Here is a 25,759-nt window from a genome sequence, read left to right on the forward strand (position 1 = left end):
CTCCATGCTACTCTGGCTGGAAGTCTCTGACTCTAATAAATCTTGCTTTTAAACCTTAAAAAGGCCGGCGCCGCGGCTCAATAGGCTAATCCTCCACCTTGTGGCGCCGGCACACGGGGTTCTAGTCCCAGTTGGGGCCCCGGATTCTGTCTCGGTTGCCCTTCTTCCAGGCCAGCTCTCTGCTATGGCCCGGGAGTGCAGTGGAGGATGGCCCAAGTGCTTGGGCCCTGCACCCCATGGGAGACCAGCAGAAGCACCTGGCTCCTGCCATCGGATCAGCGCGGTACACCGGCCGCAGCGTGCCAGCCGCGGCGGCCATTGGAGGGTGAACCAACGGCAAAAAGGAAGACCTTTCTCTCTTCTCTCTCTCTCTCACTCACTGTCCACTCTGCCTGTCCAAAAGAAAAAAAAAAAACTTAAAAAAAGAGAGATAATTATTAACTTTAACAGAAGAGAATTAGAGGGTGTCTATGCAGAATTCTAACCATGAGGCTGAAGGAGAGTATCTCAAGGAAGAATAAACTTGGGAGGGGCCAGTGCTGTGGTGCAGCGGGTTAAAGTCTTGGCCTACATATCCCACATGGGCACCAGTTTGAGTCCTAGCTGCTCCACTTCCTATTTAGCTCCCTGCAAATGCGCCTGGCAAGGCAGTAAAAGATGGTCCAAGTGCTTGGGCTCCTGCATCCACATGGGAAATCCAGAAGCAGTCTCCGACTCCTGGCTTCAGATCAGCTCAGCTCTAGCTGTTGTAGCCATTTGGGGAATGAACCATCAGATGGAAGACCTCTCCCCCCACCTCTGTCTTTAAAATAAATAAATCTAAAGGAAAAAAAAATAATAATAAACCCTAAAGCTGGTATTCGGACCTCACTGGAGAAGGAATAATTGCAACTCAATGGATAGCAAAGAAGTTTGTCAGACTGCTCAGGCAAAGCTGGACCACAAGGCAAGCAGCAAACAACCCTCTGGCAGGCAAGCAGCCAGCCCAGCAAGGCAATCAGACTCCTCAAGCCAGTTCAGCAGCAGGGTGGTGTGAAGCCTAGGGCACAGAGTATGTGCGTCAGATTCCCAGTAAGGTCTCAGTAAGCCAGAACCAGAGCAATGAGCCCATGGAGGCAGTGCACACAGCGCGAGGATACAGCATCAGTGGATGTCCACAGACCTCGTGACAAGAGCAGAAAATAATCTCGGCTCTCAGAAACCAGGAAGAAAAGCCCTTCTTCCTGCAGTATCACTCCAGCACCCTCTACTGGCACAATACTCTCCTTGCCACACAGCGATGTTTTCAACTACCATTAATGCACATCAGGAAAGAGCCAAGAGGCAATAAACTGATACAGAATATAGTCTACAACGTCCACCTCTTCTCATTATTTAGCATCTAGGTTACAAATACAAATTTCTTAAACCAGTAAATTAAGAAATAATTATAAAAGAATACTTCAAAAAGTTCATGGAAGGGGCCAGCATTGTGGCGTAGCAGGTAAAGCCACTGCCTGCAATGCAGGCATGCAATATGGCTGCTGGTTCAAGTCCCCACTGCCCCACTTCTGATCCAACTTCCTGCTAATGTGCCTGGGAAAGCAGAGGAAGATGGCCCAAGTAATTGAGCCCCTGCATCCATGTGGGAGACCTGGATGAAGCTCCTGGCTTCCACCTGGGTATTGCAGCTATTTGGGGACACAGCATTAAGACCATTTGGGGAGTGAACCAGCAAATGGAAGACAGCGCACACATGCTTGCTCGCTCTCGCTCACTCGCTCTCTCTCTCTCTCCCCTTCTCTATGTAACTCTGGCTTTCAAATAAATAATCTTTTATATAAAAAAAAAAGTAATGTGGCTGGAACTATATTTAAAATTTTTTTTTAAAGTTCATTGAAAATGGAATTAAAAGATGACAAAAAAAGAAGTTTCAAATCCAGGTATAAGAGTATCATAGAAGTACACTATATTCACAAGACTCAGTAAGGCTCCAATAGAAATCTGTATGTTGTGCACAGACCCTGTTGGCTGGAAGCTGAAAAACCGTTCACTCTGCCCAGCTTCCAGAGCAAGCACCACTGCTGAGGAGGGCCTAGGCTCAGTAACACTGCAGGCAGAACTGTAAATTTCCTGTTAGAAAAGCCACCTGCCTTCTACTCAGGCAGCTCTCCTCCCAGGCCAGCTGGGCGATGAAGTCAACAGGGTGCCTTCCCAAGGAGGCTCACGCCTCCCTCATGCGAGGAGTCAGTTAATAGGCAGTCCAGTTGGTCGCAGCAGAAATTTAGGGTGCAAAATGCTTTTTTTCCCCAAAAGTTGTCTTTACCAAAATCTTTCCACTCCTTGGAAGCTGCAAATCTTACCCTGAGGACAGCAAGGCAGTGGCAACTCTGCCCTCCTGAGCTCCCAGCTGACTGTAAGGTACGTTGGGTATCCCACCCTTCTGATGGCCCTTTTGTTTTATCATGAGCAAGCTAGACAGGGTAAAAAGATTATGAAACAGGTCTTTTCATGGGTTTGTCCTTGCCTTGTATTGATTGAGTTTTTTCTTCCCCAAAATTGTGCCTAAAAATCCCATACCAGGGCCAGCGCTGTGGCATGGCAGGTAAAGCCGCCACCTGCAGTGCCAGCATCCCATATGGGCGCCGGTTCTGATCCAGCTCTCTGCTATGGCCTGGGAAAGCAGAAGATGGTCCAAGTCCTTTGGCCCCTGAATCCACATGGGAGACCCTTTAGAAGCTCCTGGCTCCTGGCTTTGGATCGGCACAGCTCCGGCCATTATGGCCATCTGGGGAGTGAACCAGTGGATGGAAGACCTCTCTATCTCTGTCTCTCCTCCTCTGTGTAACTCTGACTTTCAAATAAGTAAATAAATCTTTAAAAGAAAAAAAAAAAACTCACTACCACCAGTCCCTTCGGGTTTTCCTCTCTTGAAAGCCCCCTCCAGGCCACTCTGGCTGGAGGTCTTGGGGTTAAATAAATCCTCCTTTTAAATACAAAAAAAAAAAAAAAAAAAAAACCCTACACATTGTATCAATGTCAAGTTCTTTTAAAAAGAATATCTATGTATTTACCGACTGACTGATTTGAAAGGCACAGTGACAGACACAGAACAAGCTCTTCCATCCCCTGCTTCATTCCCCAGATGGCTGCAGTGGCTGAGCTAGCATGAAGAAATGAGCCCAGAACTCCATCCAGGTCTTCCACGTGGGGAGCAGGGATCCAAGCACCTCGGCCACCTTCTGCTGCTTTCTCAGGCACATGAGCAGGGAGCTGGATCAGGCAGGACTCAAATCGGGGCTCCAACAGGGGATGCTGGAGTCACAGGCAGCAGCCTAACCTACTACACCCAAAGACCAGTCCTTCAAGGTCAGTTTCTGAACTCTGATACTGGACCATAGCTGGGTAAAATGTTACCCACTGCTACAGGAAGCTGGGCAAACTGTACGTGCAGCTTCTCAGGAGCAGCGCTGCAATTCCCTGTGAATCTTTAATTATTTCGAGCTAAAAAGGTTTTTAAAATGAGCTCCTAGAACTAATCAACTTATAAAAACACACTACAGAAAACAATGTACGTTTTCATTCATCATATACAGGCAGAACTATTACATACACCTCCCTCCACTGGATGCCAGCAGAAGCCAGCAATGGAAGATGCTGAAAATTCTGTCCTGACGACAAGTACCAGTCCAGTAGCTGAGACACAGACAGAAGCTTCCAATCATCCATTTTCCAAAGCATCTCATAATGCCAAGAGAGTTCTACCAACTGCCACTTGAAGTCACTATCAGAGAACAATGAAAGGATTTTTCTATAAGTAATGCCCTGTGTTCCTAAGGAAGGGGGGGGGAGGTCATTTTTCTCCTGGCAACAAGAGAATAAGCTCACAGGGCAGATTTTAAAACACTATGTTAAAAAAAAATAAAAATAAAAAAACACTATGTAACACTCAGGTCACCCCACTAATTTTTCTCATTTTCAGAAACGAAAAGAATGAATGTCCTCTAAGATTATCAGAACATATAAAACTCGACTTTTCTAAAAGAGTTCATATACACATCAATTTATATAAGAAAATAAAACATGCAAGTCGGCCTAACATCTAGGCAACTTCAAGTCAGGGATGAGCTTCTGTCTAAATGAAACCATAACAACTTGCCAGGGTAAAGGCAGAACTAAGTACTGGGTATTCAACAAAAGATTCTCAGAGAAGTCTAACACCAAATTAGATAAGCTGAATAATAATTCAAATTCTGCTATTGATGAACTTCATTGATGTCAAATCGTACTATGAAACTGTTTGTCCTGTAGGAAGAAATGAGCCTCACCTGGGTTGTTTTTTTTTCCCTAGTACTCCTTGCTAGAAACTTCTGCACTCAAGAAAATATCCAAGGAATGGTACTTGGAAATCACTCATGCTTTTGAAAAGTTTGGTGCTGATCACTTAATTTCTCATTATACTGGTTTTGCTGCAAGCCAGCAACTATAAACTAAGAGCTACAGCAGAATTTGCTACTGAGACAGGCACATCTCTGAATTACTCTGCAAATTATTAGACTGCATAGGTTTTAAATCTACTGTTGCATATGATCACTGCCTTCTAGTAATGTGTTGTATTTTTTCCTATGGATATGGAACAACTGTTATTCACCCAAATGAGGGTAAAAGTGACTTCATGGAAACCCTTCCTTTCTACCAGTGTTGACCCACATCACTCATACAAGTCAAATCTAATCCTTACTCACGATTTCTCAAATCTAACCACTGTCCTCAGCTTGCTGTATCATTACTTAATTCTGGCAAACAGTGCAAGTACAAAAGGAGATCCCTGGGAACAGAGTGGTATGACAACATAAAACCCCAAAGCCCAAAAATCTCTTCCGAATTACCCCTCCACAAAACCTTAGATTACCATCATTTGAACATGTCTTCTTGTTAAGGAATTATAAAGCCATCTATTTTCTAATTATATATAGTATTATTTGTGCTGAGTCACTTTATTACAAAAGACACAGTAATAAGGGCAAAAAAATCAGTTAGAAAATTAATAAGATACAACCTGAAAACTCTCCCCCTTCTTCACTTTTTGGGTATCAAGCATAATTAATAATCCACACAAAGCATTCAAGTGAGTGCTGGGTAATAGTGATAGTAATTGAGTATTTACACTAGATAAGACCTTAAAAATCCATATCAACTCAGTATTCTGCAAAAAATCTTGTACAATATTTCTGCTGGTACTGACAAAAAACTCTTGGAAAGGTCAGCTGGTCAGAGAGAATTAATCACCATTTCTGCTTTCAAAACACTGCAGGGGCCTGCCCTGATCAGATCTGCATGACTCTAACATTTCAGCTGGAGTCACCCAAAAAATCAGGCTTGGACCTCCCCCTCTTCACGCATTTCAGATTACAAACATCTTGCTTTCTTCCCCTAGTGTTAAAGTCAGTTTTCTCTTCCACACGCCAATCAACTCCTTACCTAGGTCACGCTAGGTTTTAAATCCCTGAGCCATCACTTGGATGCCCCAACACCTATGTTCTTACTTTAAAATTCGGCTAAAAAGACCCCAAAGAATACCAAATCATTTATCTTCTTGATTAATGTTAAATCCAGTATGTAAGAAAGATTTAAACAGGTTCATTCTTTAACAGTACCCACTCAAGTATCAGTCAGGCATTGGTTTAAACCTTGGCTCTACCAGTTTCTGGAAGTTATCTAACTTCATGACACCTGTATTTTGTCATCTGCCAAAGTGGGGCATTAATGTTAGAACCTTCCTTACATTTAAGACAATTAAACTGTTCACCAGCCACCAAAAAGAATTGCTCATAAATGCTGGCTATCATTCTTTTCTGTCTTATGTCCACTTCTTAAAGCTTAATATTTACTAACATCCAAAAGGGTAATTGTGAGAAAGAAAATTAGAAGCCATTAAGACATAAGAACAGCTTTCGCAAACCTCTTAAAAAGTAGGATTTTATCAAGTGCAATGTTAAATTACTCAGCCCATATTACAATGAATTTAGCATTTTATATATTTTTATTCAGTTATCCAAGTTTTTAAAAAAGGTTATAGGAACAGTTATGTGGACTTGATTCAAGAATAATTGAATGACCTTGAGTAAATTATTTAACCTCTATTCCTCAGTGTCCTCAATTTTAGAATGAAAAAGAAAAGTTCCTACACTTCGCAGGTGAAACCTGGAACTGTGCCCAGCATAGACAAAGCGCTAAGTGAGGATCATGTACCTAACTATAAAGCTGTACTATGACAGATGCTAGAGATTCTGGAGATAAACAACATGGAACTTGCCTTAAGAAGGGGTACAGATAATTCCAGTATAGTTTATTAAATATCTAAATAAGAGGAACTCAGGATGTACAGAGAAAGGGCTTAGTTGACAGGAAAAATTACTTCTAAAAAATACAGTATTAATTAGCATCCTGGGTAGGAGATGGTGTGCTGGGGTTTCAATATTCAAAAATATTGCATAATGAAAAGTTTTTAATAACGTTAAGTTTTATTGCCTCCTTTAGAAGACAACATTATGGAGTTTAAAGGGTTTTCTTCAAACCAAGGTTTTATACTACAATTCACTGTCAGCAGCAATGTTAACGATTCAGAGGTGTTAAGAATTATCTTGGTAAGACTGCCACCTACCGGCTCACCTTGAAGTTCACCATTTATACTTAGTGATTTAAACATCTGCCAGATCACAGGAAATTCTGTTAGCTGAATAATGTGTTGTTTGGGGACGGCTCATTAGCCTAAAGCAAGCTCAATTTTCATTTGGATGTTTACAGAGGTCATTTGATAGGATGAGTGAAAAAGGAAGAAGTTTAACATAGATTTAGTCATTATTAGGCCGGCACCGTGGCTTAACAGGCTAATCCTCTGCCTTGCAGCGCCAGCACACCAGGTTCTAGTCCTGGTTGGGGCCCCGGATTCTATCCTGGTTACCCCTCTTCCAGGCCAGCTCTCTGCTATGGCCCGGGAAGGCAGTGGAGGATGGCCCAAGTGCTTGGGCCCTGCACCCCATGGGAGACCAGGAGAAGCACCTGGCTCCTGCCTTCGGATCAGCGAGATGCGCCTACCGCGGCGGCCATTGGAGGGTGAACCAACGGCAAAAAGGAAGACCTTTCTCTCTGTCTCTCTCTCTCACTATCCACTCTGCCTGTCAAAAAAAAAAAAAAAAAAAGATTTAGTCATTATTAGGGGATGTATGAACCCACACTGCAAGTGTTGGATATTATCATCAACAAAATAGTTACATTTTTAGATATCATCATCAACATGGCGGTAAGAGCGATATAAGTAAGCTATTCCACAACATATACATATCTCAAAACATGTTATACGCAGCAAATATATACAATCCTTGTCAACTAAAAATCCATTTAGAGGGCAAAGTGAGATGAAGGCTGAGATCCTCCAGTGATCAGCTGTCCACAGAGATCCTAATTTGAAGAGTTATTCACAAGTTATTCACTTGGTGCAGCCAAGTGAGAACCCACAAAGCTTGGTTTCCTCATACTAGTAAGAGGCACTGAAGGAGGCAGAAAAGGAAGAGTTGCCTGCCCCAGCCTTGCCCCAGTTCCAAGAGCAGCAGTGTGGAGAACACCTCCAACTTGGGAGAGGGAATGAGAACAGGTCCACGCCTTCACAGCAGGCTCTGTGCTAGGCGGAGTCCCACAGCCTCTGTCTCCAAGAAGAACCTGCAGATGGAGCCTCTGCACTGCACTAGCCAGGCAGCCATGGGACCGCACCAGCACCGCTCCTTCAAACTCAGGCAGCACAGCACAGAGGAAGACCACACCCACTGGGGAGTGGGGCAGGAAAGCAAGCACAGGACTAACTAAACTTTGCAGAACAAAAAGACAACAGCCTTACACACAGGGAACGAAGCACACAGCATCTGCCATTCCATCTCTCAAGATCAATCCTGAGCCAAGAGGGACTTCATTCTGTGGGGAAAGTCCAAGCAGGAGTTTCTCGCCAATCCCCTCACATCAGATCCCAAGGCATTTACCACTGGACGACTCTTGGGCCCTCCCAGGCCCTAAGCCCAATCTAGGGAGATGCTGGGTTACCATGCAACTGCACTGCTCCCCAAAAGAAGAGCCCAGCCCACACTGCACCCTTCTCCACCCAGTCTCTTGGTGCACACAGCCATCTTGAGATCTCTCCCACCTGTGGTCTTATGAAGCAGCTGCTCCTAGTAGCTCCAAAGACCCAGCCCTGTGAAGGCCAGAGGCGCCACCTGCCCTCCTATCACCCTAGGAGAACTTAGTACATCATGAGGGACTTGGCCTGCAGAGGCACCCAGAAAAGTGGGTGCATCACCAGAATAAAATTTTCCACTATAAAACTATCCTATTAGGGCCAGCGCCGTGGCTTAACAGGCTAATCCTCTGCCTTGCGGCGCCGGCACACCAGGTTCTAGGCCCGGTTGGGGCGCCGGATTCTATCCCGGTTGCCCCTCTTCCAGGCCAGCTCTCTGCTATGGCCCGGGAAGGCAGTGGAGGATGGCCCAAGTGCTTGGGCTCTGCACCCCATGGGAGACCAGGAGAAGCACCTGGCTCCTGGCTTCGGATCAGCACGATGCGCCGGCCGCAGTGGCCATTGGAGAATGAACCAACGGCAAAAAGGAAGACCTTTTTCTCTGTGTCTCTCTCACACTATCCACTCTGCCTGTAAAAAAAAAAAAAAAAAAACTATCCTATTAGGCCGGCGCCGCGGCTCAATAGGCTAATCTTCCACCTGCGGCACTGGCACACCGGATTCTAGTCCTGGTTGGGGCGCCAGATTCTGTCCCGGTTGCCCCTCTTCCAGTCCAGCTCTCTGCTGTGGCCCAGGAAGGCAGTAGAGGATGGCCCAAGTGCTTGGGCCCTGCACCCCATGGGAGACCAGGAGAAGCTCCTGGCTTCTGGCTACGGATCAGCGCGATGCACCGGCCGCAACGCACCAGCCACAGCAGCCATTGGAGGGTGAACCAACGGCAAAAAGGAAGACTTTCTCTCTGTCTCTCTCACTGTCCACTCTGCCTGTTAAAAACAAAACAAAACTAAACTAAAACTACCCTATTAAAATGATAAACGCAACTGACCCATCAGATGCACAAAAACCAATATAAGTGCACAAGCATGAAGAACCAAAGTAACAGGATGCCTCCGAAAGAACACAGCATCTCTAGCAACAGCACACAAAGACATGGAAATGGACGCACCACCTGAGGTAAGAAAACCTTCCAAGGGAATGCAGATAAACAAACCAATACTCTAGGAAGACAATTCATCATACGAATGAGAAAGTCATCATAAAGAACCTAAAAATGAATCACTGAGAAATCTTGTAGCTAAAAAACTCAATAAATGAAATCACTGTTGAGAATCTCAGCAATAAATTAAGTAAGCATTCACATTATGGGTGTTCTAGAAAGAGAAGAAAAGGGAAAAGACATAGAAAAACCTATGTCGCTGACATAATTGCTGAAAACATTCCAGTCTTCAGAAAGACAGAGACATCTAGGTCCAGAAAGCCGAAAGAACCCTGAACAAATTGGACCAAAAATGATCCTCCCAAAAGCATGTTATAATCAAATTAAAATTTTTAAAAAAATTTTTAAAGTTCTAAAAACACCAACAGAAAAGCATCAAATTACTTATAAGGAACTCCATTAGATTAACACTGAGACTTTAAAAATAGGAGAGATGGTACAAAATATTTAAAGTTCCAAAAGTGGGGCCAGCATTCTGGCACAGGCTCCCATATGAGTGCTGGTTCAAATCCCGGCTACTCCACTTTAGATCCACCTTCCTGCTAATGCCCTTGGGAAAGCAGCAGACGACAGCCCAAGTGCTTGGGCCCCTGAGACCGACAGGAAGACTGGGATGAAGCTCCTGGCTTCCAGCCCTGGCTATTGTGGCTATTTGGGGAATGAACCAGCAGATGGAAGCTCTCTCTCTCTCTCTCTCCCCCTCTCTGTAACCCTTTCAAATAAATAAATAAATCTTTTAAAAAATTAAAAGTTCTGAAAGAAAAAATTGCCAGACACAAATATTATACCCAGCAAGGGTATTCAGAAATGAAGGAGAACAAAGACTTTCCATGACAAGCGAAAATGGAAGGAATTCATCTCTACCAGATTGGCCCATCAGAAAATGCTGAAGGGAGTCCTACATAAGAAATGAAAAGGTAGGGGCCGGCGCTGTGGGGCAGCAGGTTAACGCCCTGGCCTGAAGCACTGGCATCCCGTATCAGCGCCAGTTCTAGTCCTGGCTGCTCCAATTCCAATCCAGCTCTCTGCCATGGCCTGGGAAAGCAGTAGAAGATGGCCCAAGTCCTTGGGCCCCTGCACCTGCGTGGGAGACCTGGAAAAAGCTTCTGGCTCCTGGCTTTGGATCAGCGCAGCTCTGGCCGATGCAGCCATCTGGGGAGTGAACCAGCGGATGGAAGACCTCTCTCCATAACTTTGTCTTTCAAATAAATAAAATATATCTTAAAAAAAAAAAAAAAAAATGGGCCGGCGCCGTGGCTCAACAGGCTAATCCTCCGCCTGGCGGCACCGGCACACCGGGTTCTAGTCCCGGTCGGGGCACCAGATTCTGTCCCGGTTGCCCCTCTTCCAGGCCAGCTCTCTGCTGTGGCCAGGGAGTGCAGTGGAGGATGGCCCAAGTGCTTGGGCCCTGCACCCCATGGGAGACCAGGATAAGTGCCTGGCTCCTGCCATCGGAACAGCGCAGTGCGCAGGCCGCAGCGCGCCAGCCGTGGCGGCCATTGGAGGGTGAACCAACGGCAAAAGGAAGACCTTTCTCTCTCTCTCTCTCACTGTCCACTCTGCCTGTCAAAAAAAGTAAAAAAAAAAAAAAAAAGTTAAAAAAAAGAAATGAAAAGGTGGTAACCACCATCATGAAAACATGGGAAAAGTATAAATCTCAACAACAGAGCAGACATACAAAAGAAAGAGGGGAAAAAAATCTAATGTTATATATTTTATCTTTAATCCCTCGATTTGATTTGCTGTATATTCAGATAAGGGGTTTTTCACGTAGGTTAATTAGAACTACAAATCCATGGCTTTTCTTGTACTCACTAGGTCTGATTACCTAGGTTATGTTGATTTTCTTAAAATGAGCAGGAAAGAGGCTGGCGCCATGGCTCAACAGGCTAATCCTCTGCCTTGCGGCGCCGGCACACCAGGTTCTAGTCCCGGTTGGGGCACCGATCTTGTCCCAGTTGCCCCTCTTCCAGGCCAGCTCTCTGCTGTGGCCAGGGAGTGCAGTGGAGGATGGCCCAAGTGCTTGGGCCCTGCACCCCATGGGAGACCAGGAGAAGCACCTGGCTCCTGCCATCAGATCAGCGCAGTGCGCCGGCCGCAGCGCGCCTACCGCGGCGGCCATTGGAGGGTGAACCAACGGCAAAAAGGAAGACCTTTCTCTCTGTCTCCCTCTACTGTCCACTCTGCCTGTCAAAAAAAAAGAAAAAAGAAAAAAAAAAAAAAGAAAGAAAAATGAGCTGGAAAGTACTTGATTCTTCTCTATTTTCTGAAACAACATATTATTGTGTTATTACTTCTTTAAAAGTTCAGTAGAATTCACCAGTGACACTATTCATGCCTTTAGCTATCTCCTGCAAAAACAATTTAAGATTTTACTTATTGGGGCCAGTGCTGTGGCGTAGCAGGTAAAGCCACCACCTGCAGTGCTGGCATCCCAAATGGGCACCGATTTGAGTCCTAACTGCTCCACTCCGTATCCAGCTCCCTGCTAATGTGCCTGGGAAAGCAGCAGAAGATGGCCCAAGTCTTTGGGACCCTGCAACCACATGGCAGATCTGGAAGTAGCTCCTGGGTCCTGGCTTTGGATAGGCGCAGCTCCGGACACTGCAGCCAATTGGGGGGCGAACCAGTGGATGAAAGATCTCGATCTCTTTCTCTCTCTCTCTCTCTTTCTCTGCCTCTCCTTCTCTCTCTGTAACTCTAGACCTTCAAATAAATAACTAGATCTTTTTTTTAGAAAAAAGAAAGATTTAGCCGGCGCCGCAGCTCAATAGGCTAATCCTCCGCCTTGCAGCGCCGGCACACCGGGTTCTAGTCCCAGTCGGGGCACCGATCCTGTCCCGGTTATCCCTCTTCCAGGCCAGCTCTCTGCTGTGGCCAGGGAGTGCAGTGGAGGATGGCCCAAGTCCTTGGGCCCTGCAGCCCATGGGACACCAGGATAAGTGCCTGGCTCCTGCCATCGGATCAGCGCAGTGTGCAGGCCGCAGCGCGCCAACCGCGGCGGCCATTGGAGGATGAACCAACAGCAAAAGGAAGACCTTTCTCTCTGTCTCTCTCACTGTCCACTCTGCCTGTCAAAAAATAAATAAATAAAAATAAATTAAAAAAAAAGAAAAAAGAAAGATTTTACTTATTTATTTATTTATCTGAAAGGCACAATTACAGAGAGAGAGGGACAGACAGAGAGAGGTCTTCCATCAGCTGGTTCACTCCCCAAATGGCCATCAACCACTGGAGCAGGGCCAATCTGAAGCCAGGAGCCAGGAGCTTCTTTTGGGTCTCCAATGTGAGAGCAGGGGCCCAAGCACTTGGGCCGTCTTCTACTGCTTTCCCACGCCATTGGCAGGGAGCTGGATCGGAAGAGGAGCAGCTGGGACCCATACAGGATGCCAGCACCACAGGGGGAGGCTTAGCCTACCAGGCTACAATGCCAGCCCTGGGGAGAATATTTTGTAAATGAATTTAATTTCTTAAACACATACAGAGCTATTCAAATATTCTTTTTTCCATGTCAAGTTTTCTCAATGTGCGTTTTCAGAGAAACACCCATTTCAAATAAGTCGCAACACTGTAGGTGTCAAATTGTTAAACGTTCTTAATATAACAGAACTGCCTTATTATATTCCAGCATTTCCACTGCTGTGTATCTCTGTGAAATCTCTCTGTCAGAGACACCTGTCCTCCCATGCTTTACGGCAGCACTCTTCACAACAGACAAACCTGGAATCAACTTCAGTATCTATCAGTAGATGACTAGATGCAAGAAAAGAGGTACATTTACATAATGGAAGACTACTCAGAAAAAGCTGAAATCCTGTTATCTGTGAAGACGTGAATGAACTGGTACATGAAACAAGCCAGGCACAGAAAGACAAATACTGCATGATCTCACTCATACGTGGGACCCTAAACATTGTAATATCTCATGGAAGCTAAGAGCGGGACCGTTGTTCCCAGGGGGTGGAGAGGGGGTTAGACAGAAAGCTGAGAGGTTAGTTGGTGGGTACAGTGTTACAGCTAGATACAAGAAGCAAACTCCTGTGTTCTATTGCATAGTACGCTGACCACAGTTAACAATGACATACTGTTCACTACAGATAGGAGAGCACAGTTAAAGTTTTCACAACAAAGTAATGATAAATGTTTGAGGTGAAGACTATGCCAATTACTGTAATTTAATCTTCACACAATGTATAGATGTACTGAAAAATCACCTGTACCCTGTAAAAACATATGCATAAAGATGTGTCATTAACAGCCTAGGGTGGTTACTGGTGCCATAAACTAGAGTGTCAATTTGTTGGGTCAACAACAGGAGTCACTGTGCACGTGTTCCTCATGTGGGATCTCTGTCCTTAATGTGCTGTACATTTTGATTTAATGCTATAACTAGTACTCAAACAGTATGTTTCACTTTGTGTTTCTATGTGTGTGCAAACTGTTGAAATCTTTATACTAAATTGATCTTCTGTATATAAAGAGAATTGAAAATGAATCTTGATGCAAATGGAAGGGGAGAGGGAGTGGGAGAGGGGAGGGTTGCGGGTGGGAGGGAAGTTATGGGAGGGGGAAGCCATTGTAATCCATAAGCTGTACATTGGAAATTTATATTCATTAAATAAAAGTTAAAAAAAAAAGATGTGTCATCAAAAATAAATTTTTTAAGATAAAAGACAACTTTAAAAAGAAAAAAAAAGCACTAGAGTAAGTGGCTCTGTATGAAATTATTTTTAAAACAACTTTTCTAATGTATAAAAATAAGCACCTGTGTCTTAGGTAAAATTTCTATTGATAGTAACATACTGATTCAAAAGGCATTTTCTCTCAAAAAACGCTCTGGAACAAGTGCCTTAAAATTATTCAACAAGTAGTTTAACTGATAATGAAGACAATGATATTAAAGATTATTGGGGAGAATCTGAAAAAATGTTTTATGAATATAAAGTGGACAAAAGTAACATTTCTAAATTAGTATTTTTTATATATTTTGAATACATATGTAAATGTTTTAGCAACTTAACAATAGAAACATAATTAGGCATTCAACTATTTCACTTATACTCATACAGGTTGTTATATTCAAGTTGACCAAGCTAGAGCTTCTCATTGGGAAAAGTAGGATAGCCTTATAGTTAGACATAATTTAGGCATAATAAACTATTTAATCATACAACTCCAAGATTCTAAAATATTTATTTAGAATTATATTACCAGTTCAGGTGACCACTAGGGATACCCACAGTCCACATCAAAGTGCCTGGGTTCAAGTCCTAGCTCTGCTCTTGATTATGGCTTCCTTGGAGAGAGGACAAGATGACTCAAGGCATTGTGTCCCTGCCATCACACGGGTGAGCTGGATGGAACTCCAAGCTCCTGGCTTTGGGCTGGCCCAGCCCTGGTGGTTGTGTATATTTGGGTAGTGAGTCAGCAGATGGAAAACCTCTCTCTCCATCTCTCTCTCTCATTTCCTTTCTCTCCACCCTCCTTCTCCCCTTCAAGGTCTCAATAACCTTTCAAATAAATAAAAATTAAAAACAAAACATAGATCTATATATCACATTACAAAGGTGTTAAACAGAACTTTGTTACTGAACACTGGTTGCTATGTCCAAAGACAGAAACAAAGTAGAAATAAACACCCCAGCTTCTAGAGAAAACTGCAGATGATTGAAGACTAAGTATCTCCAAGATTTTTTTTTTTGGGGGGGGGGACAGGCAGAGAGTGAGAGTGAGAGTGAGAGAGAGAGAGAGAGAGAGAGGGAGGGAGGGAGGGAGGTCTACCTTCCATTGGTTCACCCCCTAAATGGTTGCTACGGCCAGTGCACTGCGCCGATCTGAAGCCAGGAGCTTCCTCCTGGTCTCCCATGCGGGTGCAGGGTCCAAGCACTTGGGCCATCCTCCACTTGGGCCACAGCAGAGAGCTGGCCTGGAAGAGGAGCAACCAGGACAGAATCCGGCGCCCCGACCAGGACTAGAACCTGGTGTACCGGTGCTGCAGGCGGAGGATTAGCCAAGTGAGCCGCGGCGCCGGCCAAGGTATCTCCAAGATTTAAGAGGAACAGGAGTAGTCATGGATGCCAACAGCAGCTCAAGTGCCCCCACCCTCATCCCAGTCTAGAGAATGTGGAGGACAGAGAGAATAATTACAATATACAGAAGTCCTGATGAAGAGGTTTTTACAAATTTTCCCCACTCCTTAAAGTAAAGTGAACAGGCATTTATAATTGCAGCTTTTTTCCACTACAAAGCAACGCCTTTATTAACAAGCATCCTCTAAAATACGTCCTTAAATAGTGGCACTTTAATTTCCAACAGCATAGATTCCCTAAGAATGAGACTGTCATGTCCAAATACAGGTATTTTTTTATCTTTACAGATATTGCCAGAATGATTTGCAACTTTACATTTCCATTAACAATAGGAGAATACTCTTTTCCCCATATCCCATCTTCACAACATACTTTTGCAATGTTGTCCTAGAATAAATTTGCATTTTTTCCTATCTATATGTGAATCAGGTCTTTTTTTTTTTTTTTTCAAGATTTATTTACGTATTTGAAAGGCAGAGTTAGAAAAAACAGACAGACAAAGAGAAATCTCCCATCAACAGTTCAGTCCCCAAATGGCCACAACAGCCAGAGCTGGGCGGGTCCGAAGCCAGGAGCTAGGAGCCTCCTTTGGGTCTCCCACATGGGTGCAGGGGCCCAAGGCCTTGGGCCATCTTCCACTGCTTTCCCAGGCACACTAGCAGGGAGCTGGATCAGAAGAGAAGCAACTGGGGGGTTGAGGAGGGGGTGGAACTGCGCCTTGGCTCACTTGGTTAATCCTCCACCTGCGGCGCCGGTATCCCATATGGACGCCAGGTTCTAGTCCCGGTTGCTCCTCTTCCAGTCCAGCTCTCTGCTGGGGCCCAGGAGGGCAGTTGAGGATGGCCCAGGTCCTTGGGCCCCTATATCCACATGGGAGACCAGGAGGAAACACCTGGCTCCTGGATTTGGATAGGTGCAGCGCCAGCGGTGGCAGCCATTTGGGGAGTGAACAATGGAAGGAAGACCTGTCTGTCTATAACTCTACCTGTCAAATAAAAAAAAAAAAAAAAAAAGTACAGCAACTGGCACCCATATGGGATGCGAGAGTCATAGGAGGCAGCTTAACCTGCTAAGCCACAGTGCTGGCCCCTAATCAAGTGTTCTTTACATATATTTGTTACACATTCAGACAGGCTTACAGTGGTTTATCTACACAACCGTTTGCCCATTTTTCTCCTTTGTTTTCTACAAGTTATCAAGAAACTTATGTACAAGAGTACTTCAAAAAGTTTGTGAAAACTGGAATTGAAAGAAAATTTTATTTTGATGCAAAAAAATTTTAAAGTCCATAAATAGTAACTGATTCTCAAAAAGTTAATGGAAAATCCGTATTTTCAAAAAACCACAGAAGCAGGCATCTGACAAGCAGTTAAGACTCTGCACAGGATTTCCACATCCCATATAGAATGTGTAGGTTCCGTTTCCTCCTCCACACCTGCTGCTTTCAATTCAGCTTCCTGATAATGTACACCCTGGGTAGCAGCAGCTGATGGCACAAGTTCTTGGGTCCCTCTCACTCATGTGGGAGACCTGGACTGAGTTCTAGGTTCCTGGCTTCAGGTTGGCCCAGCCCTAGCTATGGTAGGCATTTGGGGAGTTAATTAGTGGGTGGAAGTTCTCCCTCTCTGCCTTTCAAATAAATAAAAACCAAATTTTTAAAATTTATTGAAAAGAAAAAACTTTATAGTTTTTTTTAAAGATTATTTATTTGAAAGAGAGTTACAGAGAAAGGTAGAGCCAGAGAAAGAGGTCTTCCTTCCGCTGGTTCACTCCCCAAATGACTGCAAAGGCCAGAGCTGAGCTGATCCGAAGGCAGGAGCCAGGAGCTTCTTTCGGGTCTCCTATGTGGATTCAGGAGCCCAAGGATTTGCGCCATCTTCTCCTGCTTTCCAGGCCATAGCAGAGGGCTGGACTGGAAGTGGAGCAGCCGGGATTCAAACCAGTGCCTATATGGGATGCGGGCACTGCAGGCCATGGTTTTACCCACCATGCCACAGTACTGGCCCGAAATAAACTTTTCCTAAAAAACTGGTTCAAGATGGAGACACAGAGACAACTCCTATCTTCTGGTTCAATGGCTGGGCTGAGCGGAAGCCAGAGACCAGAATTCAATTCAAGTCTCCCACATGTACTTAAGTACTTAAGCCAAGTACTTAAGCCATCACCTCCTACTTCCCAGTACTCAACAGGAAACTGGAGTCGGGAGCAGACGCGGGGCATCACACAAAGGCACTCCACTATGGGACATGAGTATCTCAACCACTAGGCCAAATGCTCATCCCTAAACTGACCTCTTAGTTCCATTTTCTACAAACCTTTGCATAGCCTCACATATTAGACTGTAACCTTTCAGTTTTCATCTACATTACAAATATCATTTGTAACTGACTTTATAGTATCTTTTATCCTTAAAATGGAGACAGTAATATTATTCTCATCTTACTTTTAATTGGAGAAACTGAAGCATATGGAGAAGCAACAGTGAGTAACACAGCAAGCTGCTGAGATTCAGCAGGTTCTGGAAACACATTTGTAATGTTAGCCCGAGGTTTCAGTAGTGTTTAGGAGCAAGATGCTTACCTTTCGATAGCTAATTCTTTGTTAGAAAGTTGCTGCACGGTAATCACAACCTTCTTCTCTATTCCTTGCTTTAATTTGAAATAAAACTTATCTCTATCCTTAGGCACAGGACTGAAATATTCAAAAAGAATAGGAATTACCAATAATTCAATAAAATGATCACATAACCTATTCTGATGTTAAAATAAGAAAAGAAGGTATTTAACTGACAACATTCTCATTCTTGAGATGTACTAAGTTCTCACCTTGCCACAAGTAGCAAACCACACATTTTATAGTCAATAATACAGTTTTTATGAATTTTTAAGCTCAATTTACAAATCTCTCAACCGAGGTTAAACCCAAGATGGTAAAAATTACAACGTTTTCAAATTTTAGTTTTTAAATTTAACAAATTTAGGAATGTGGTTTAAATTTTTTAAAATACATTTCTGGTCTCACTGGTTGAAGGGTCCTGGGTGCATGTAATATAGTAAAACCTAAAGCACAGACAGTGAGAACTTATTTTCAGATACCTACAATTTGAGGAGACTATAACATATAAAAGATACGCAAGAAGATATAGAATAAAGAATAGGGCAACTCAGTCAGGCTCTAGCCTGGCTGCTATTCTTATGAATTAATTCATTAAAATAATACATTTTTAAAGTATAGATTGTCTAATCTGAAAAAGAAAAATACCTTGAACAACTTATTCCACCTGAGGTTCAATTTCTCTATCTGTAAAATACAGGTAAAGTACCTACATAGTAATCATTGCTAGAATTAAAGGCACAATAAGGTAAACAGGCAATCATTAAATAATATAACTGCCCTAATAACTACCTCTTTTTGAACTGGAGAAAAAAATTCAAACCATACAACAGAATAGAATAGTAAATTACCTGATGGTCAATCAATCTGTATAAGTACTACCAGAGAACATCAAAAGTGATTCTATGTACATTTTAATGGAAAAAAAAAAACATAAAACATGAAGAAAAAAAAGCACATACACCAAACTTTAAAAGTTTCATGAAACAAAAGAAATAACGTTTTACTCTTATTAATTTACTAAATTCTCAATTAAATATCAATATTTTTAAGCCACTAGATTATTTAAATATCAGGTAAGCGTGAAAACAGTGAAACATATGTATTCACGGACCAAATAGTTCTTCATCCGTTTAAAGCTTTATGCCAATACTGTATAGTTTCTGGAAACTATAGGAGCCGGTTTTGCATTTCAGGACAACACTAAGTTTTATTCTTTCCAAATAGCCTCACCTAAAGTTTCCTTTTCCATCATCTTCTTTTACCTCCAAGGAGACACTGAAGGTGAACACATCACTGTCAGGAGTAGGGACAATTGAGTCTTTAACATCAGATACTTGTCTGGAAGAACGTTTGAATGCTGTACAGAAACTATACAAAATTCTGCTTACCTAAAAGAATGAAAATAGAGATACCATTAGGCAAAGGATTTGCATTCTGATACTCTTCTCTCCTAATTCTTGCATCTAAACTTTCCATGACTACAATTTTAAGAAAAATCATTTATTTATTTGAAAGGCAGAGTTGAGAGAGAGAGAGAGAACCTTCCACCCACTGGTTCACTCTCCAGATGGCCAAAATAGCCAGAGCTGAGCCCAAGCACTTGGATCATTTTCTACTGCTTTCCCGGGCCATCAGCAGAGAGATGGATCAGAAGTGAAGCAGCCAAGACTTGAACCGGTGTGCATATGGGATGCCAGCACTGCAGGCTGCAGCTTTATCTGCTACACCATGGCGCCGGCCCGACACAATTTTAACAGATAAAATATATATAGTCTACACATCTATCAGTTGCTTAGATGTTATGACAAATTTTTTTATCACTTACGCATTAAAGAGGGGTGGGTACAAAACTATGTATGTTAAATGTAGACCATCCCAACTCTAAATTGTTACAGCCTAAAAACTCTCTGTGAATGAAGCCCAAGGAGGGAAACATCACCAAACTATGCCTCAGAATGTAAATTCAGTTCACAAAATGTTCAAGTTTATGAAACTAGGGTCAGCGCTGTGGCGCAGTGGGTTAAAGCCCAAGCCTGAAATGCCAGTGTCCCATATGGTTGACAGTTCAAGTCCCAGAAGCTCCCCTTCTGATCCAGATCCCTGCTAATGTGCCTGGGAAAGCAGTGGAAGATGGCCCAAGTCTTTCAGCTCCTGCAGCCATTTGGGAGACCCAGAAGCAGCTCCTGGCCCCTGGCTTCAGATCAGCTCAGCCCTTTGGGGAGTGAACCAGTTGATGGAAGACCTCTCTCTCTCTCTTTCTCTGTCTCTACCTCTCTCTGTAACTCTTTCAAATAAAAATAAATAAATCTTTTTAAAAAGTTTATGAAACTAATATAGGACATCATCTCACAGAAACTTAAGTTCAAACATGAGGTGTGTTTTCAAACTCACATAGATATAGTTCCACAGTAAGTAATCACCACTATAATACCAATGACCAGAAGAGAACTAAGATTTAGGTGCTGTAATTTAGAAGGAAATAAGATAAAGGGATTTGGACATCCTGAAAATGAAGAAACATAGGAGGATGAAGACCACTTGGGAGAGAGAGTAAACTGACAACATTAACCAATTCATATTCTCCCCCATAAAAACACACCAGAGGACTGGCCAGAAGATAACCTTGTCAGTACAAGAGAAAACTTTTCAGTATCTCAGAAAAATTGAAGAGAGTCTCAAATAATATTTAATGCAAAGGCAAGATTGTCTTAAAAGAAATTGCCTTTTAAGCTAATTAGGTTTGGGTATTTATATAGCATGCACATCATTTATCAAGAAAAAGTTGAGGGTTCGCCAGTGAGGCGTACTGGGCTAAGCCTCCGCCTGCAGTGCTGGCATCCATTGGGTGCTAGTTCTAGTCCCGGTGGCTTCTCTTCCAATCCAACTCTGCTGTGGCCTGGGAAAGTAGCAGAGGGTGGCCCCTGCACCTGGAGGCAGCTCCTGGTTCCTGGCTTTGGATTGGCCCAGCTCTGGTCACTGCGGCTATTTTGGGAATGAACCAGCAGCGGATCAAAGACCTTTCGCTCTCCCTCTGTCTGTGGCCGTGCTCTCAAATAACAACAAATGGCAGCATGATTAAGAATTCTTTCCTGGGGCTGGCACTGTGGCATAGGGGACTAAGCCTCCGCCTGCGGCACCAGCATCCCCTATGGGTACCACTTCATGTCCCAGCTACTCCTCTTCCAATCCAGCTTTCTTGGGAAATCAGTAAAAGATGGCCCAAATGCTTGAGCCCCTGCACCCATGTTGGGAAACCCACATGGGAAGCTCCTGGCTCCTGGCTTCAGATCAGCCCAGCTCCAGTTGTTGTGGCCATCTGGGGAGGGAACCAGTGGATGGTTTCTTTGTCTCTCCCTCTCTCTGTCTGTAACTCTACATCTCAAATAAATAAATAAAATCTTTTTTAAAGATTCTTTCATTTTACTTTAAAAAGTCAGTTTTAAATTTTCTTGCTTTGCTTCTTTAACCTGTGACACTTAAAAGCAGTTATAAAGATGCTGACCTAATTAAAGTTCACAAAAGAAACTATTTTTAGATGTCTCTAGGCTTCAAAACATACTCCGACAATATCTCAATGGATGGATCCTAAGATAATTGCTAAAATGATGCTGCCGTCTATGTCTTCCCAGTGAACACTCACAAACAAGACTTTAGCAAGTCCTTGGTTTTTCTCTTCATTTCTCCCAGCTTCAGAGGGCTAGACAGCAAGCCACATAATAGAGCAAACAGTGGTCTTAGCAACAAGCATATAGGGTAACATGATTTAAAGAGCTTCTAGTGTTTTTACTCAATGTCATCATGGTATTAAAATGCTAAAGGAGTCCCAGAATGGGATGCCAAAAACATCTTATTTATTCTATTAGTATAAGGCTACTATAGTGATTACTTTAAAGATATAGACATATACAAATGCACATATAAAAATAATGGCCTAAACTCTTCCCCTGAAGTGGAGAAGTACTCTAAATCTCTCACTTCTCTATAGGTTATTCTCTTCCTTGGGTTCCAAAGAAAGTATCATACCTCCTCAAGTTGGTGAGCCTAAAGCACTAAAGACACTCCAAATGTCTCAGCTCACCCACCGGCTGAAGAATGAATGAGAGGAAACATACAACAAAGGTTATAATTTCAATACCTCACACTGGGAGGTACAAGTAAGAAGACTGCTATAAATATTAGCAAACCCTTAACCTCAGATGAAATGAATTCAAATGAGCATGGGATTCTATTAGTCAAGGAATATACTATCTTGTAAAATGCTTAAAATAAGAATACTCCTTTCAACAGGCCATTCTAATTTTTCTACTTTTCTTTTAACATTATATTCTACCATGAATCTTTTCTTGTCTATTGCATTCAAAAATAAGTGGTCCTCATACTTCTTTCCAATAGCCACACTTACATCTCTAACAATGATTGCCAAATAGTTTCCTAAATTAGCTGATTAACACTTTTAATAACCGTGAAGACAGTGTGCCAGTCTAAGTGTAACTCCTGCAAGAGCCCCAGCTTGTGTTACAACATTTATCAACTGTTATCCCATTATAATCTTACATAAATGTAAAAAAACAAAAGTAGTGAAGCACTGATATCAATAAGAACTTTAGGTCTCAAATCTCATATAATTAAGACAATAACAAATTCACTCATTCATTCAACTAATATTTCTTGAGTGCATTCTGTGTACTAAGTACCATTCCAGGTGCTGGAGGGAGAGAAAAGAAAGAGTTTCCATTCCATCAAATGCAGTTGCATGTCAGCCAATTGCAGATGTGTTTAGCTTAAGTTATTATTACTTGGTATTACTTATTAGACTTAGCACAATAATTTATGTGTTGGGGAGGAAAGCAAAGATAAAGAACATGCTAGAAATATGCCACTGAAGAGTATACCTACAAGGTAAGGGTAGAATTATGGATATTAAGCAACTTTTATTTCTTTGGGTACCCCTTACTTCTTACCCTCAAATAAAATTTGAAGTCTACTGCCTACCTTCTATACATTCAACTTCAGTGTATTTTTAGGATGCACTATAAGTAAAAATAAAGATCACCTCTACATCATTTTATATGAATTAGTACCAAACCCCAATCATATTTTTTTCCTTTTTTTCTCCTTTCCCATCTCTTTCTTTAGTCAGAGATACTTGCTAGCTTGCCACATCAGAAAACCACATCAAAAAAGTCAAAGAACTTGGTAAATTCTGTAATAAATAGCAAGGCTTCAGGAATTTCTTTATAACATTAAGTATATGCAGCAGAGCCACAGGAGTAGAGAATGGTAGGGAAAAAGTCAAATTCTAGCTTTCTCTCTTCTGGAGAAAGGAAATAACAGAACATTCATTTTATTTTCAGCAACCAAATTCATTTAATACTAATTATATCTTACAAGTGGCTGTTTACACCAAAAAGGTTTTCATTTGTGAATTCTGAAATCTGTGAATAAGCTGAAATGAGAACCCAAAGAACAGTAAATTTCAGAAACAATGATTCCCAATGTCTGTTGCTGAAATAAACTGGACAACCAATTACATCAAGGAAAAATTAAAAACATATACCATGATAGCCACTATAATACATGTCACATTATTAAAGCAAATATACATGGAAATAACCTAGGACGGCCATTTCCTCTACAGAACGCAAAGATTTATTGACAAATAATATGGTATAATTTTTTCCTCAGATAACAATACTTGTAAGAGTACTAATCAAACAAAAAAAAGCTGTGTATCTGGCTCGATTTGTTGTTATCGCTGTTGTTGAATTAGTAAGGATGGGGTACACGCATCTATCTGGAATGCAGACACGACAAAATATTAAATGCAATGGATTTTTGAGCGCTTTTAATTTTCTTCTTTATTTCAGTATTTTCCAAATTCTCAAATGGGTATTACATGTTAAAAGTCCAAATAAAGTTACTAAATAACAAAGGTATTTACATAAACATCATAGCTAATTTTTTCAAAGATAAGCCTCTTCATTAATATTAGTATGAGATAACTCCTTCTTTTAGAGATTTATTTCAAGAAAGTATTCACTCAAGAAATAAATGTAAAAAAAAAAATCACTATTTAAAAGATACCGTGAAAGGCAGTTGGTAAAATTTTAAAGCAACTTGCTCAGATAAACCACCTGTTGAAAATAAGTTAACAGGCATGTTTTTCAAGACTTATCATAAATAAATTTACTTACGGAAAAGTAACCACTTCTGCTTTCAAAATAAGGCATTTAGCTAAAATACCACCTCAGTAAATATCTGCATAGAAACAGTATCTTTCCATGCAGAGCTCAATGATAGTCTCGATGTTTATCATGAAATATCTATACAGGCCTGCAATGCCAGATGAGAAAAATGCAAATAATATCATAAAAATCCACTGACAAAAATGGTCACACCGGCTAAAATAAAGTTGGATAATCAACCAAGTGTTTTAGAGTATCTTTTTAAGCTCTTACATAACCATACAAATCCAAAAAAAAAAAAAAAAAGAAAGAAAAACTCAGGTGCCTCTTGACTCTTGGTGTTCTCCCCTGTCAGCAGCTTCTCAGCGGAAGACTAACACATCACTTCTCCTACTTGTGGCTGGGCTGCCCAGTTCTGGGGCCGCTGATGACGGAGATCCTTTCCAGCAGAGGCCTGAAGAATAATCTCCAGGGTAACAGGTCAAACGTGTCCTAACCCTGCTGCGGGAAGCCCTAACTCTTTCGTCACACGTGTCCAAGGCAGCCATTCTCTTCACTGGGCTTCCCTTCTACCACTGGTGCTGCCTGCCGCTTCAGGGACTCCACAGGGAAGTAAGAGCAGCACGGCGAAGGTGGAAGGCGCGGTGACGGCGGGTGGTGGCAGGCAGGCCGCTCCTCTCTAGAAGGTGTCTTCTTGCTTTTAACTGATCCAGGGACTCTGCAAAACAAAAAACGGAAAACAATGGAATTACTGGCGTTGCTACACAAATACTTAAGTGATAAGATTATCTATCAGCGGGCTTCTGAGCTATCTGTGCCAACTGCTTCTGCCATCAACAGGGATCCAAACACTGAGAACTAAATGCGTCCCTTTACCACAGAGCAGGAAACAGGTAACCAACCACACGGCCAGGACTTCAGAGGAATTAAAGGCATAATCATGCTCGGAGGGAGACAGTAGGATATTCTGCGAGGGCCTCGGGTAGAACACAAAGGTGGCTGGAATATAAGCTATGTGGCTGATCAATCAGATTAATGAACACAATAGAAAGACAAAAAGAATCAACACTTGTGTTTATGGTATTTAAACAGCAGGAAAGTTTTACTGAAACTATATGGCTCTTCAGAGCCAAAGACTTGGATTTGAACCTCAGTTCTCCCACCTCTACTGCTGGCCTGAGGATAAACAAAGGGCAATCACAGAACATCACTGAAACCAGAACACTCTTGAAAATAAAGAGGAGGTGCTAATAAGAAGCCTGGAAACCAGGCATAGAAAAGGACTTCTCCAGGCAAAGAGAAAAATATGATCCCATGGATAAACAAATGCTGTCTGTCTTGGGATGAGTATGAAACAAATGCTCAGCACGGTCACTGGCATAAGCCCTCTATTATACACTCAGTGTTATTCTTCACTTAGAAACAATGCCCCAGGGCTGGTGCCGAGGCCTGGCAGGTAAAGCCGCCGCTTATTGCACCACTATCCCATATGGGCATCAGTTGGAGTCCTGGCTGTTCCACTTCCAATCCAGCTCCCTGCTAATGGTCTGGGAAAGCAGTGGATGATGGCTCAAGTCCTTGGATCCCTGAATCCACATGGGAGACCCAG

The 25,759-nt window shown here is 42.6% G+C and overlaps 1 protein-coding gene across 5 annotated transcripts in view; it reads right to left on the reverse strand.

The window, feature by feature from the left end:
- Nucleotides 1-25,759, reverse strand: part of RABGAP1L (RAB GTPase activating protein 1 like) — an 803,019-nt gene that overhangs the window by 675,330 nt on the left and 101,930 nt on the right. For all 5 annotated transcript variants that reach the window (XM_062192989.1, XM_062192987.1, XM_062192988.1 and 2 more), the window contains exons 6-7: nt 19,196-19,353; nt 17,930-18,040 (exon numbers count right to left, since the gene is read on the reverse strand). In XM_062192989.1, coding sequence (XP_062048973.1) covers nt 17,930-18,040; nt 19,196-19,353 — 269 coding nt within the window. The remainder of the gene's footprint in view (nt 1-17,929; nt 18,041-19,195; nt 19,354-25,759) is intronic.

The sequence above is a fragment of the Lepus europaeus genome, chromosome 5, assembly GCF_033115175.1.
Source record: "Lepus europaeus isolate LE1 chromosome 5, mLepTim1.pri, whole genome shotgun sequence".
In the NCBI taxonomy this organism is placed as follows: domain Eukaryota; kingdom Metazoa; phylum Chordata; class Mammalia; order Lagomorpha; family Leporidae; genus Lepus; species Lepus europaeus.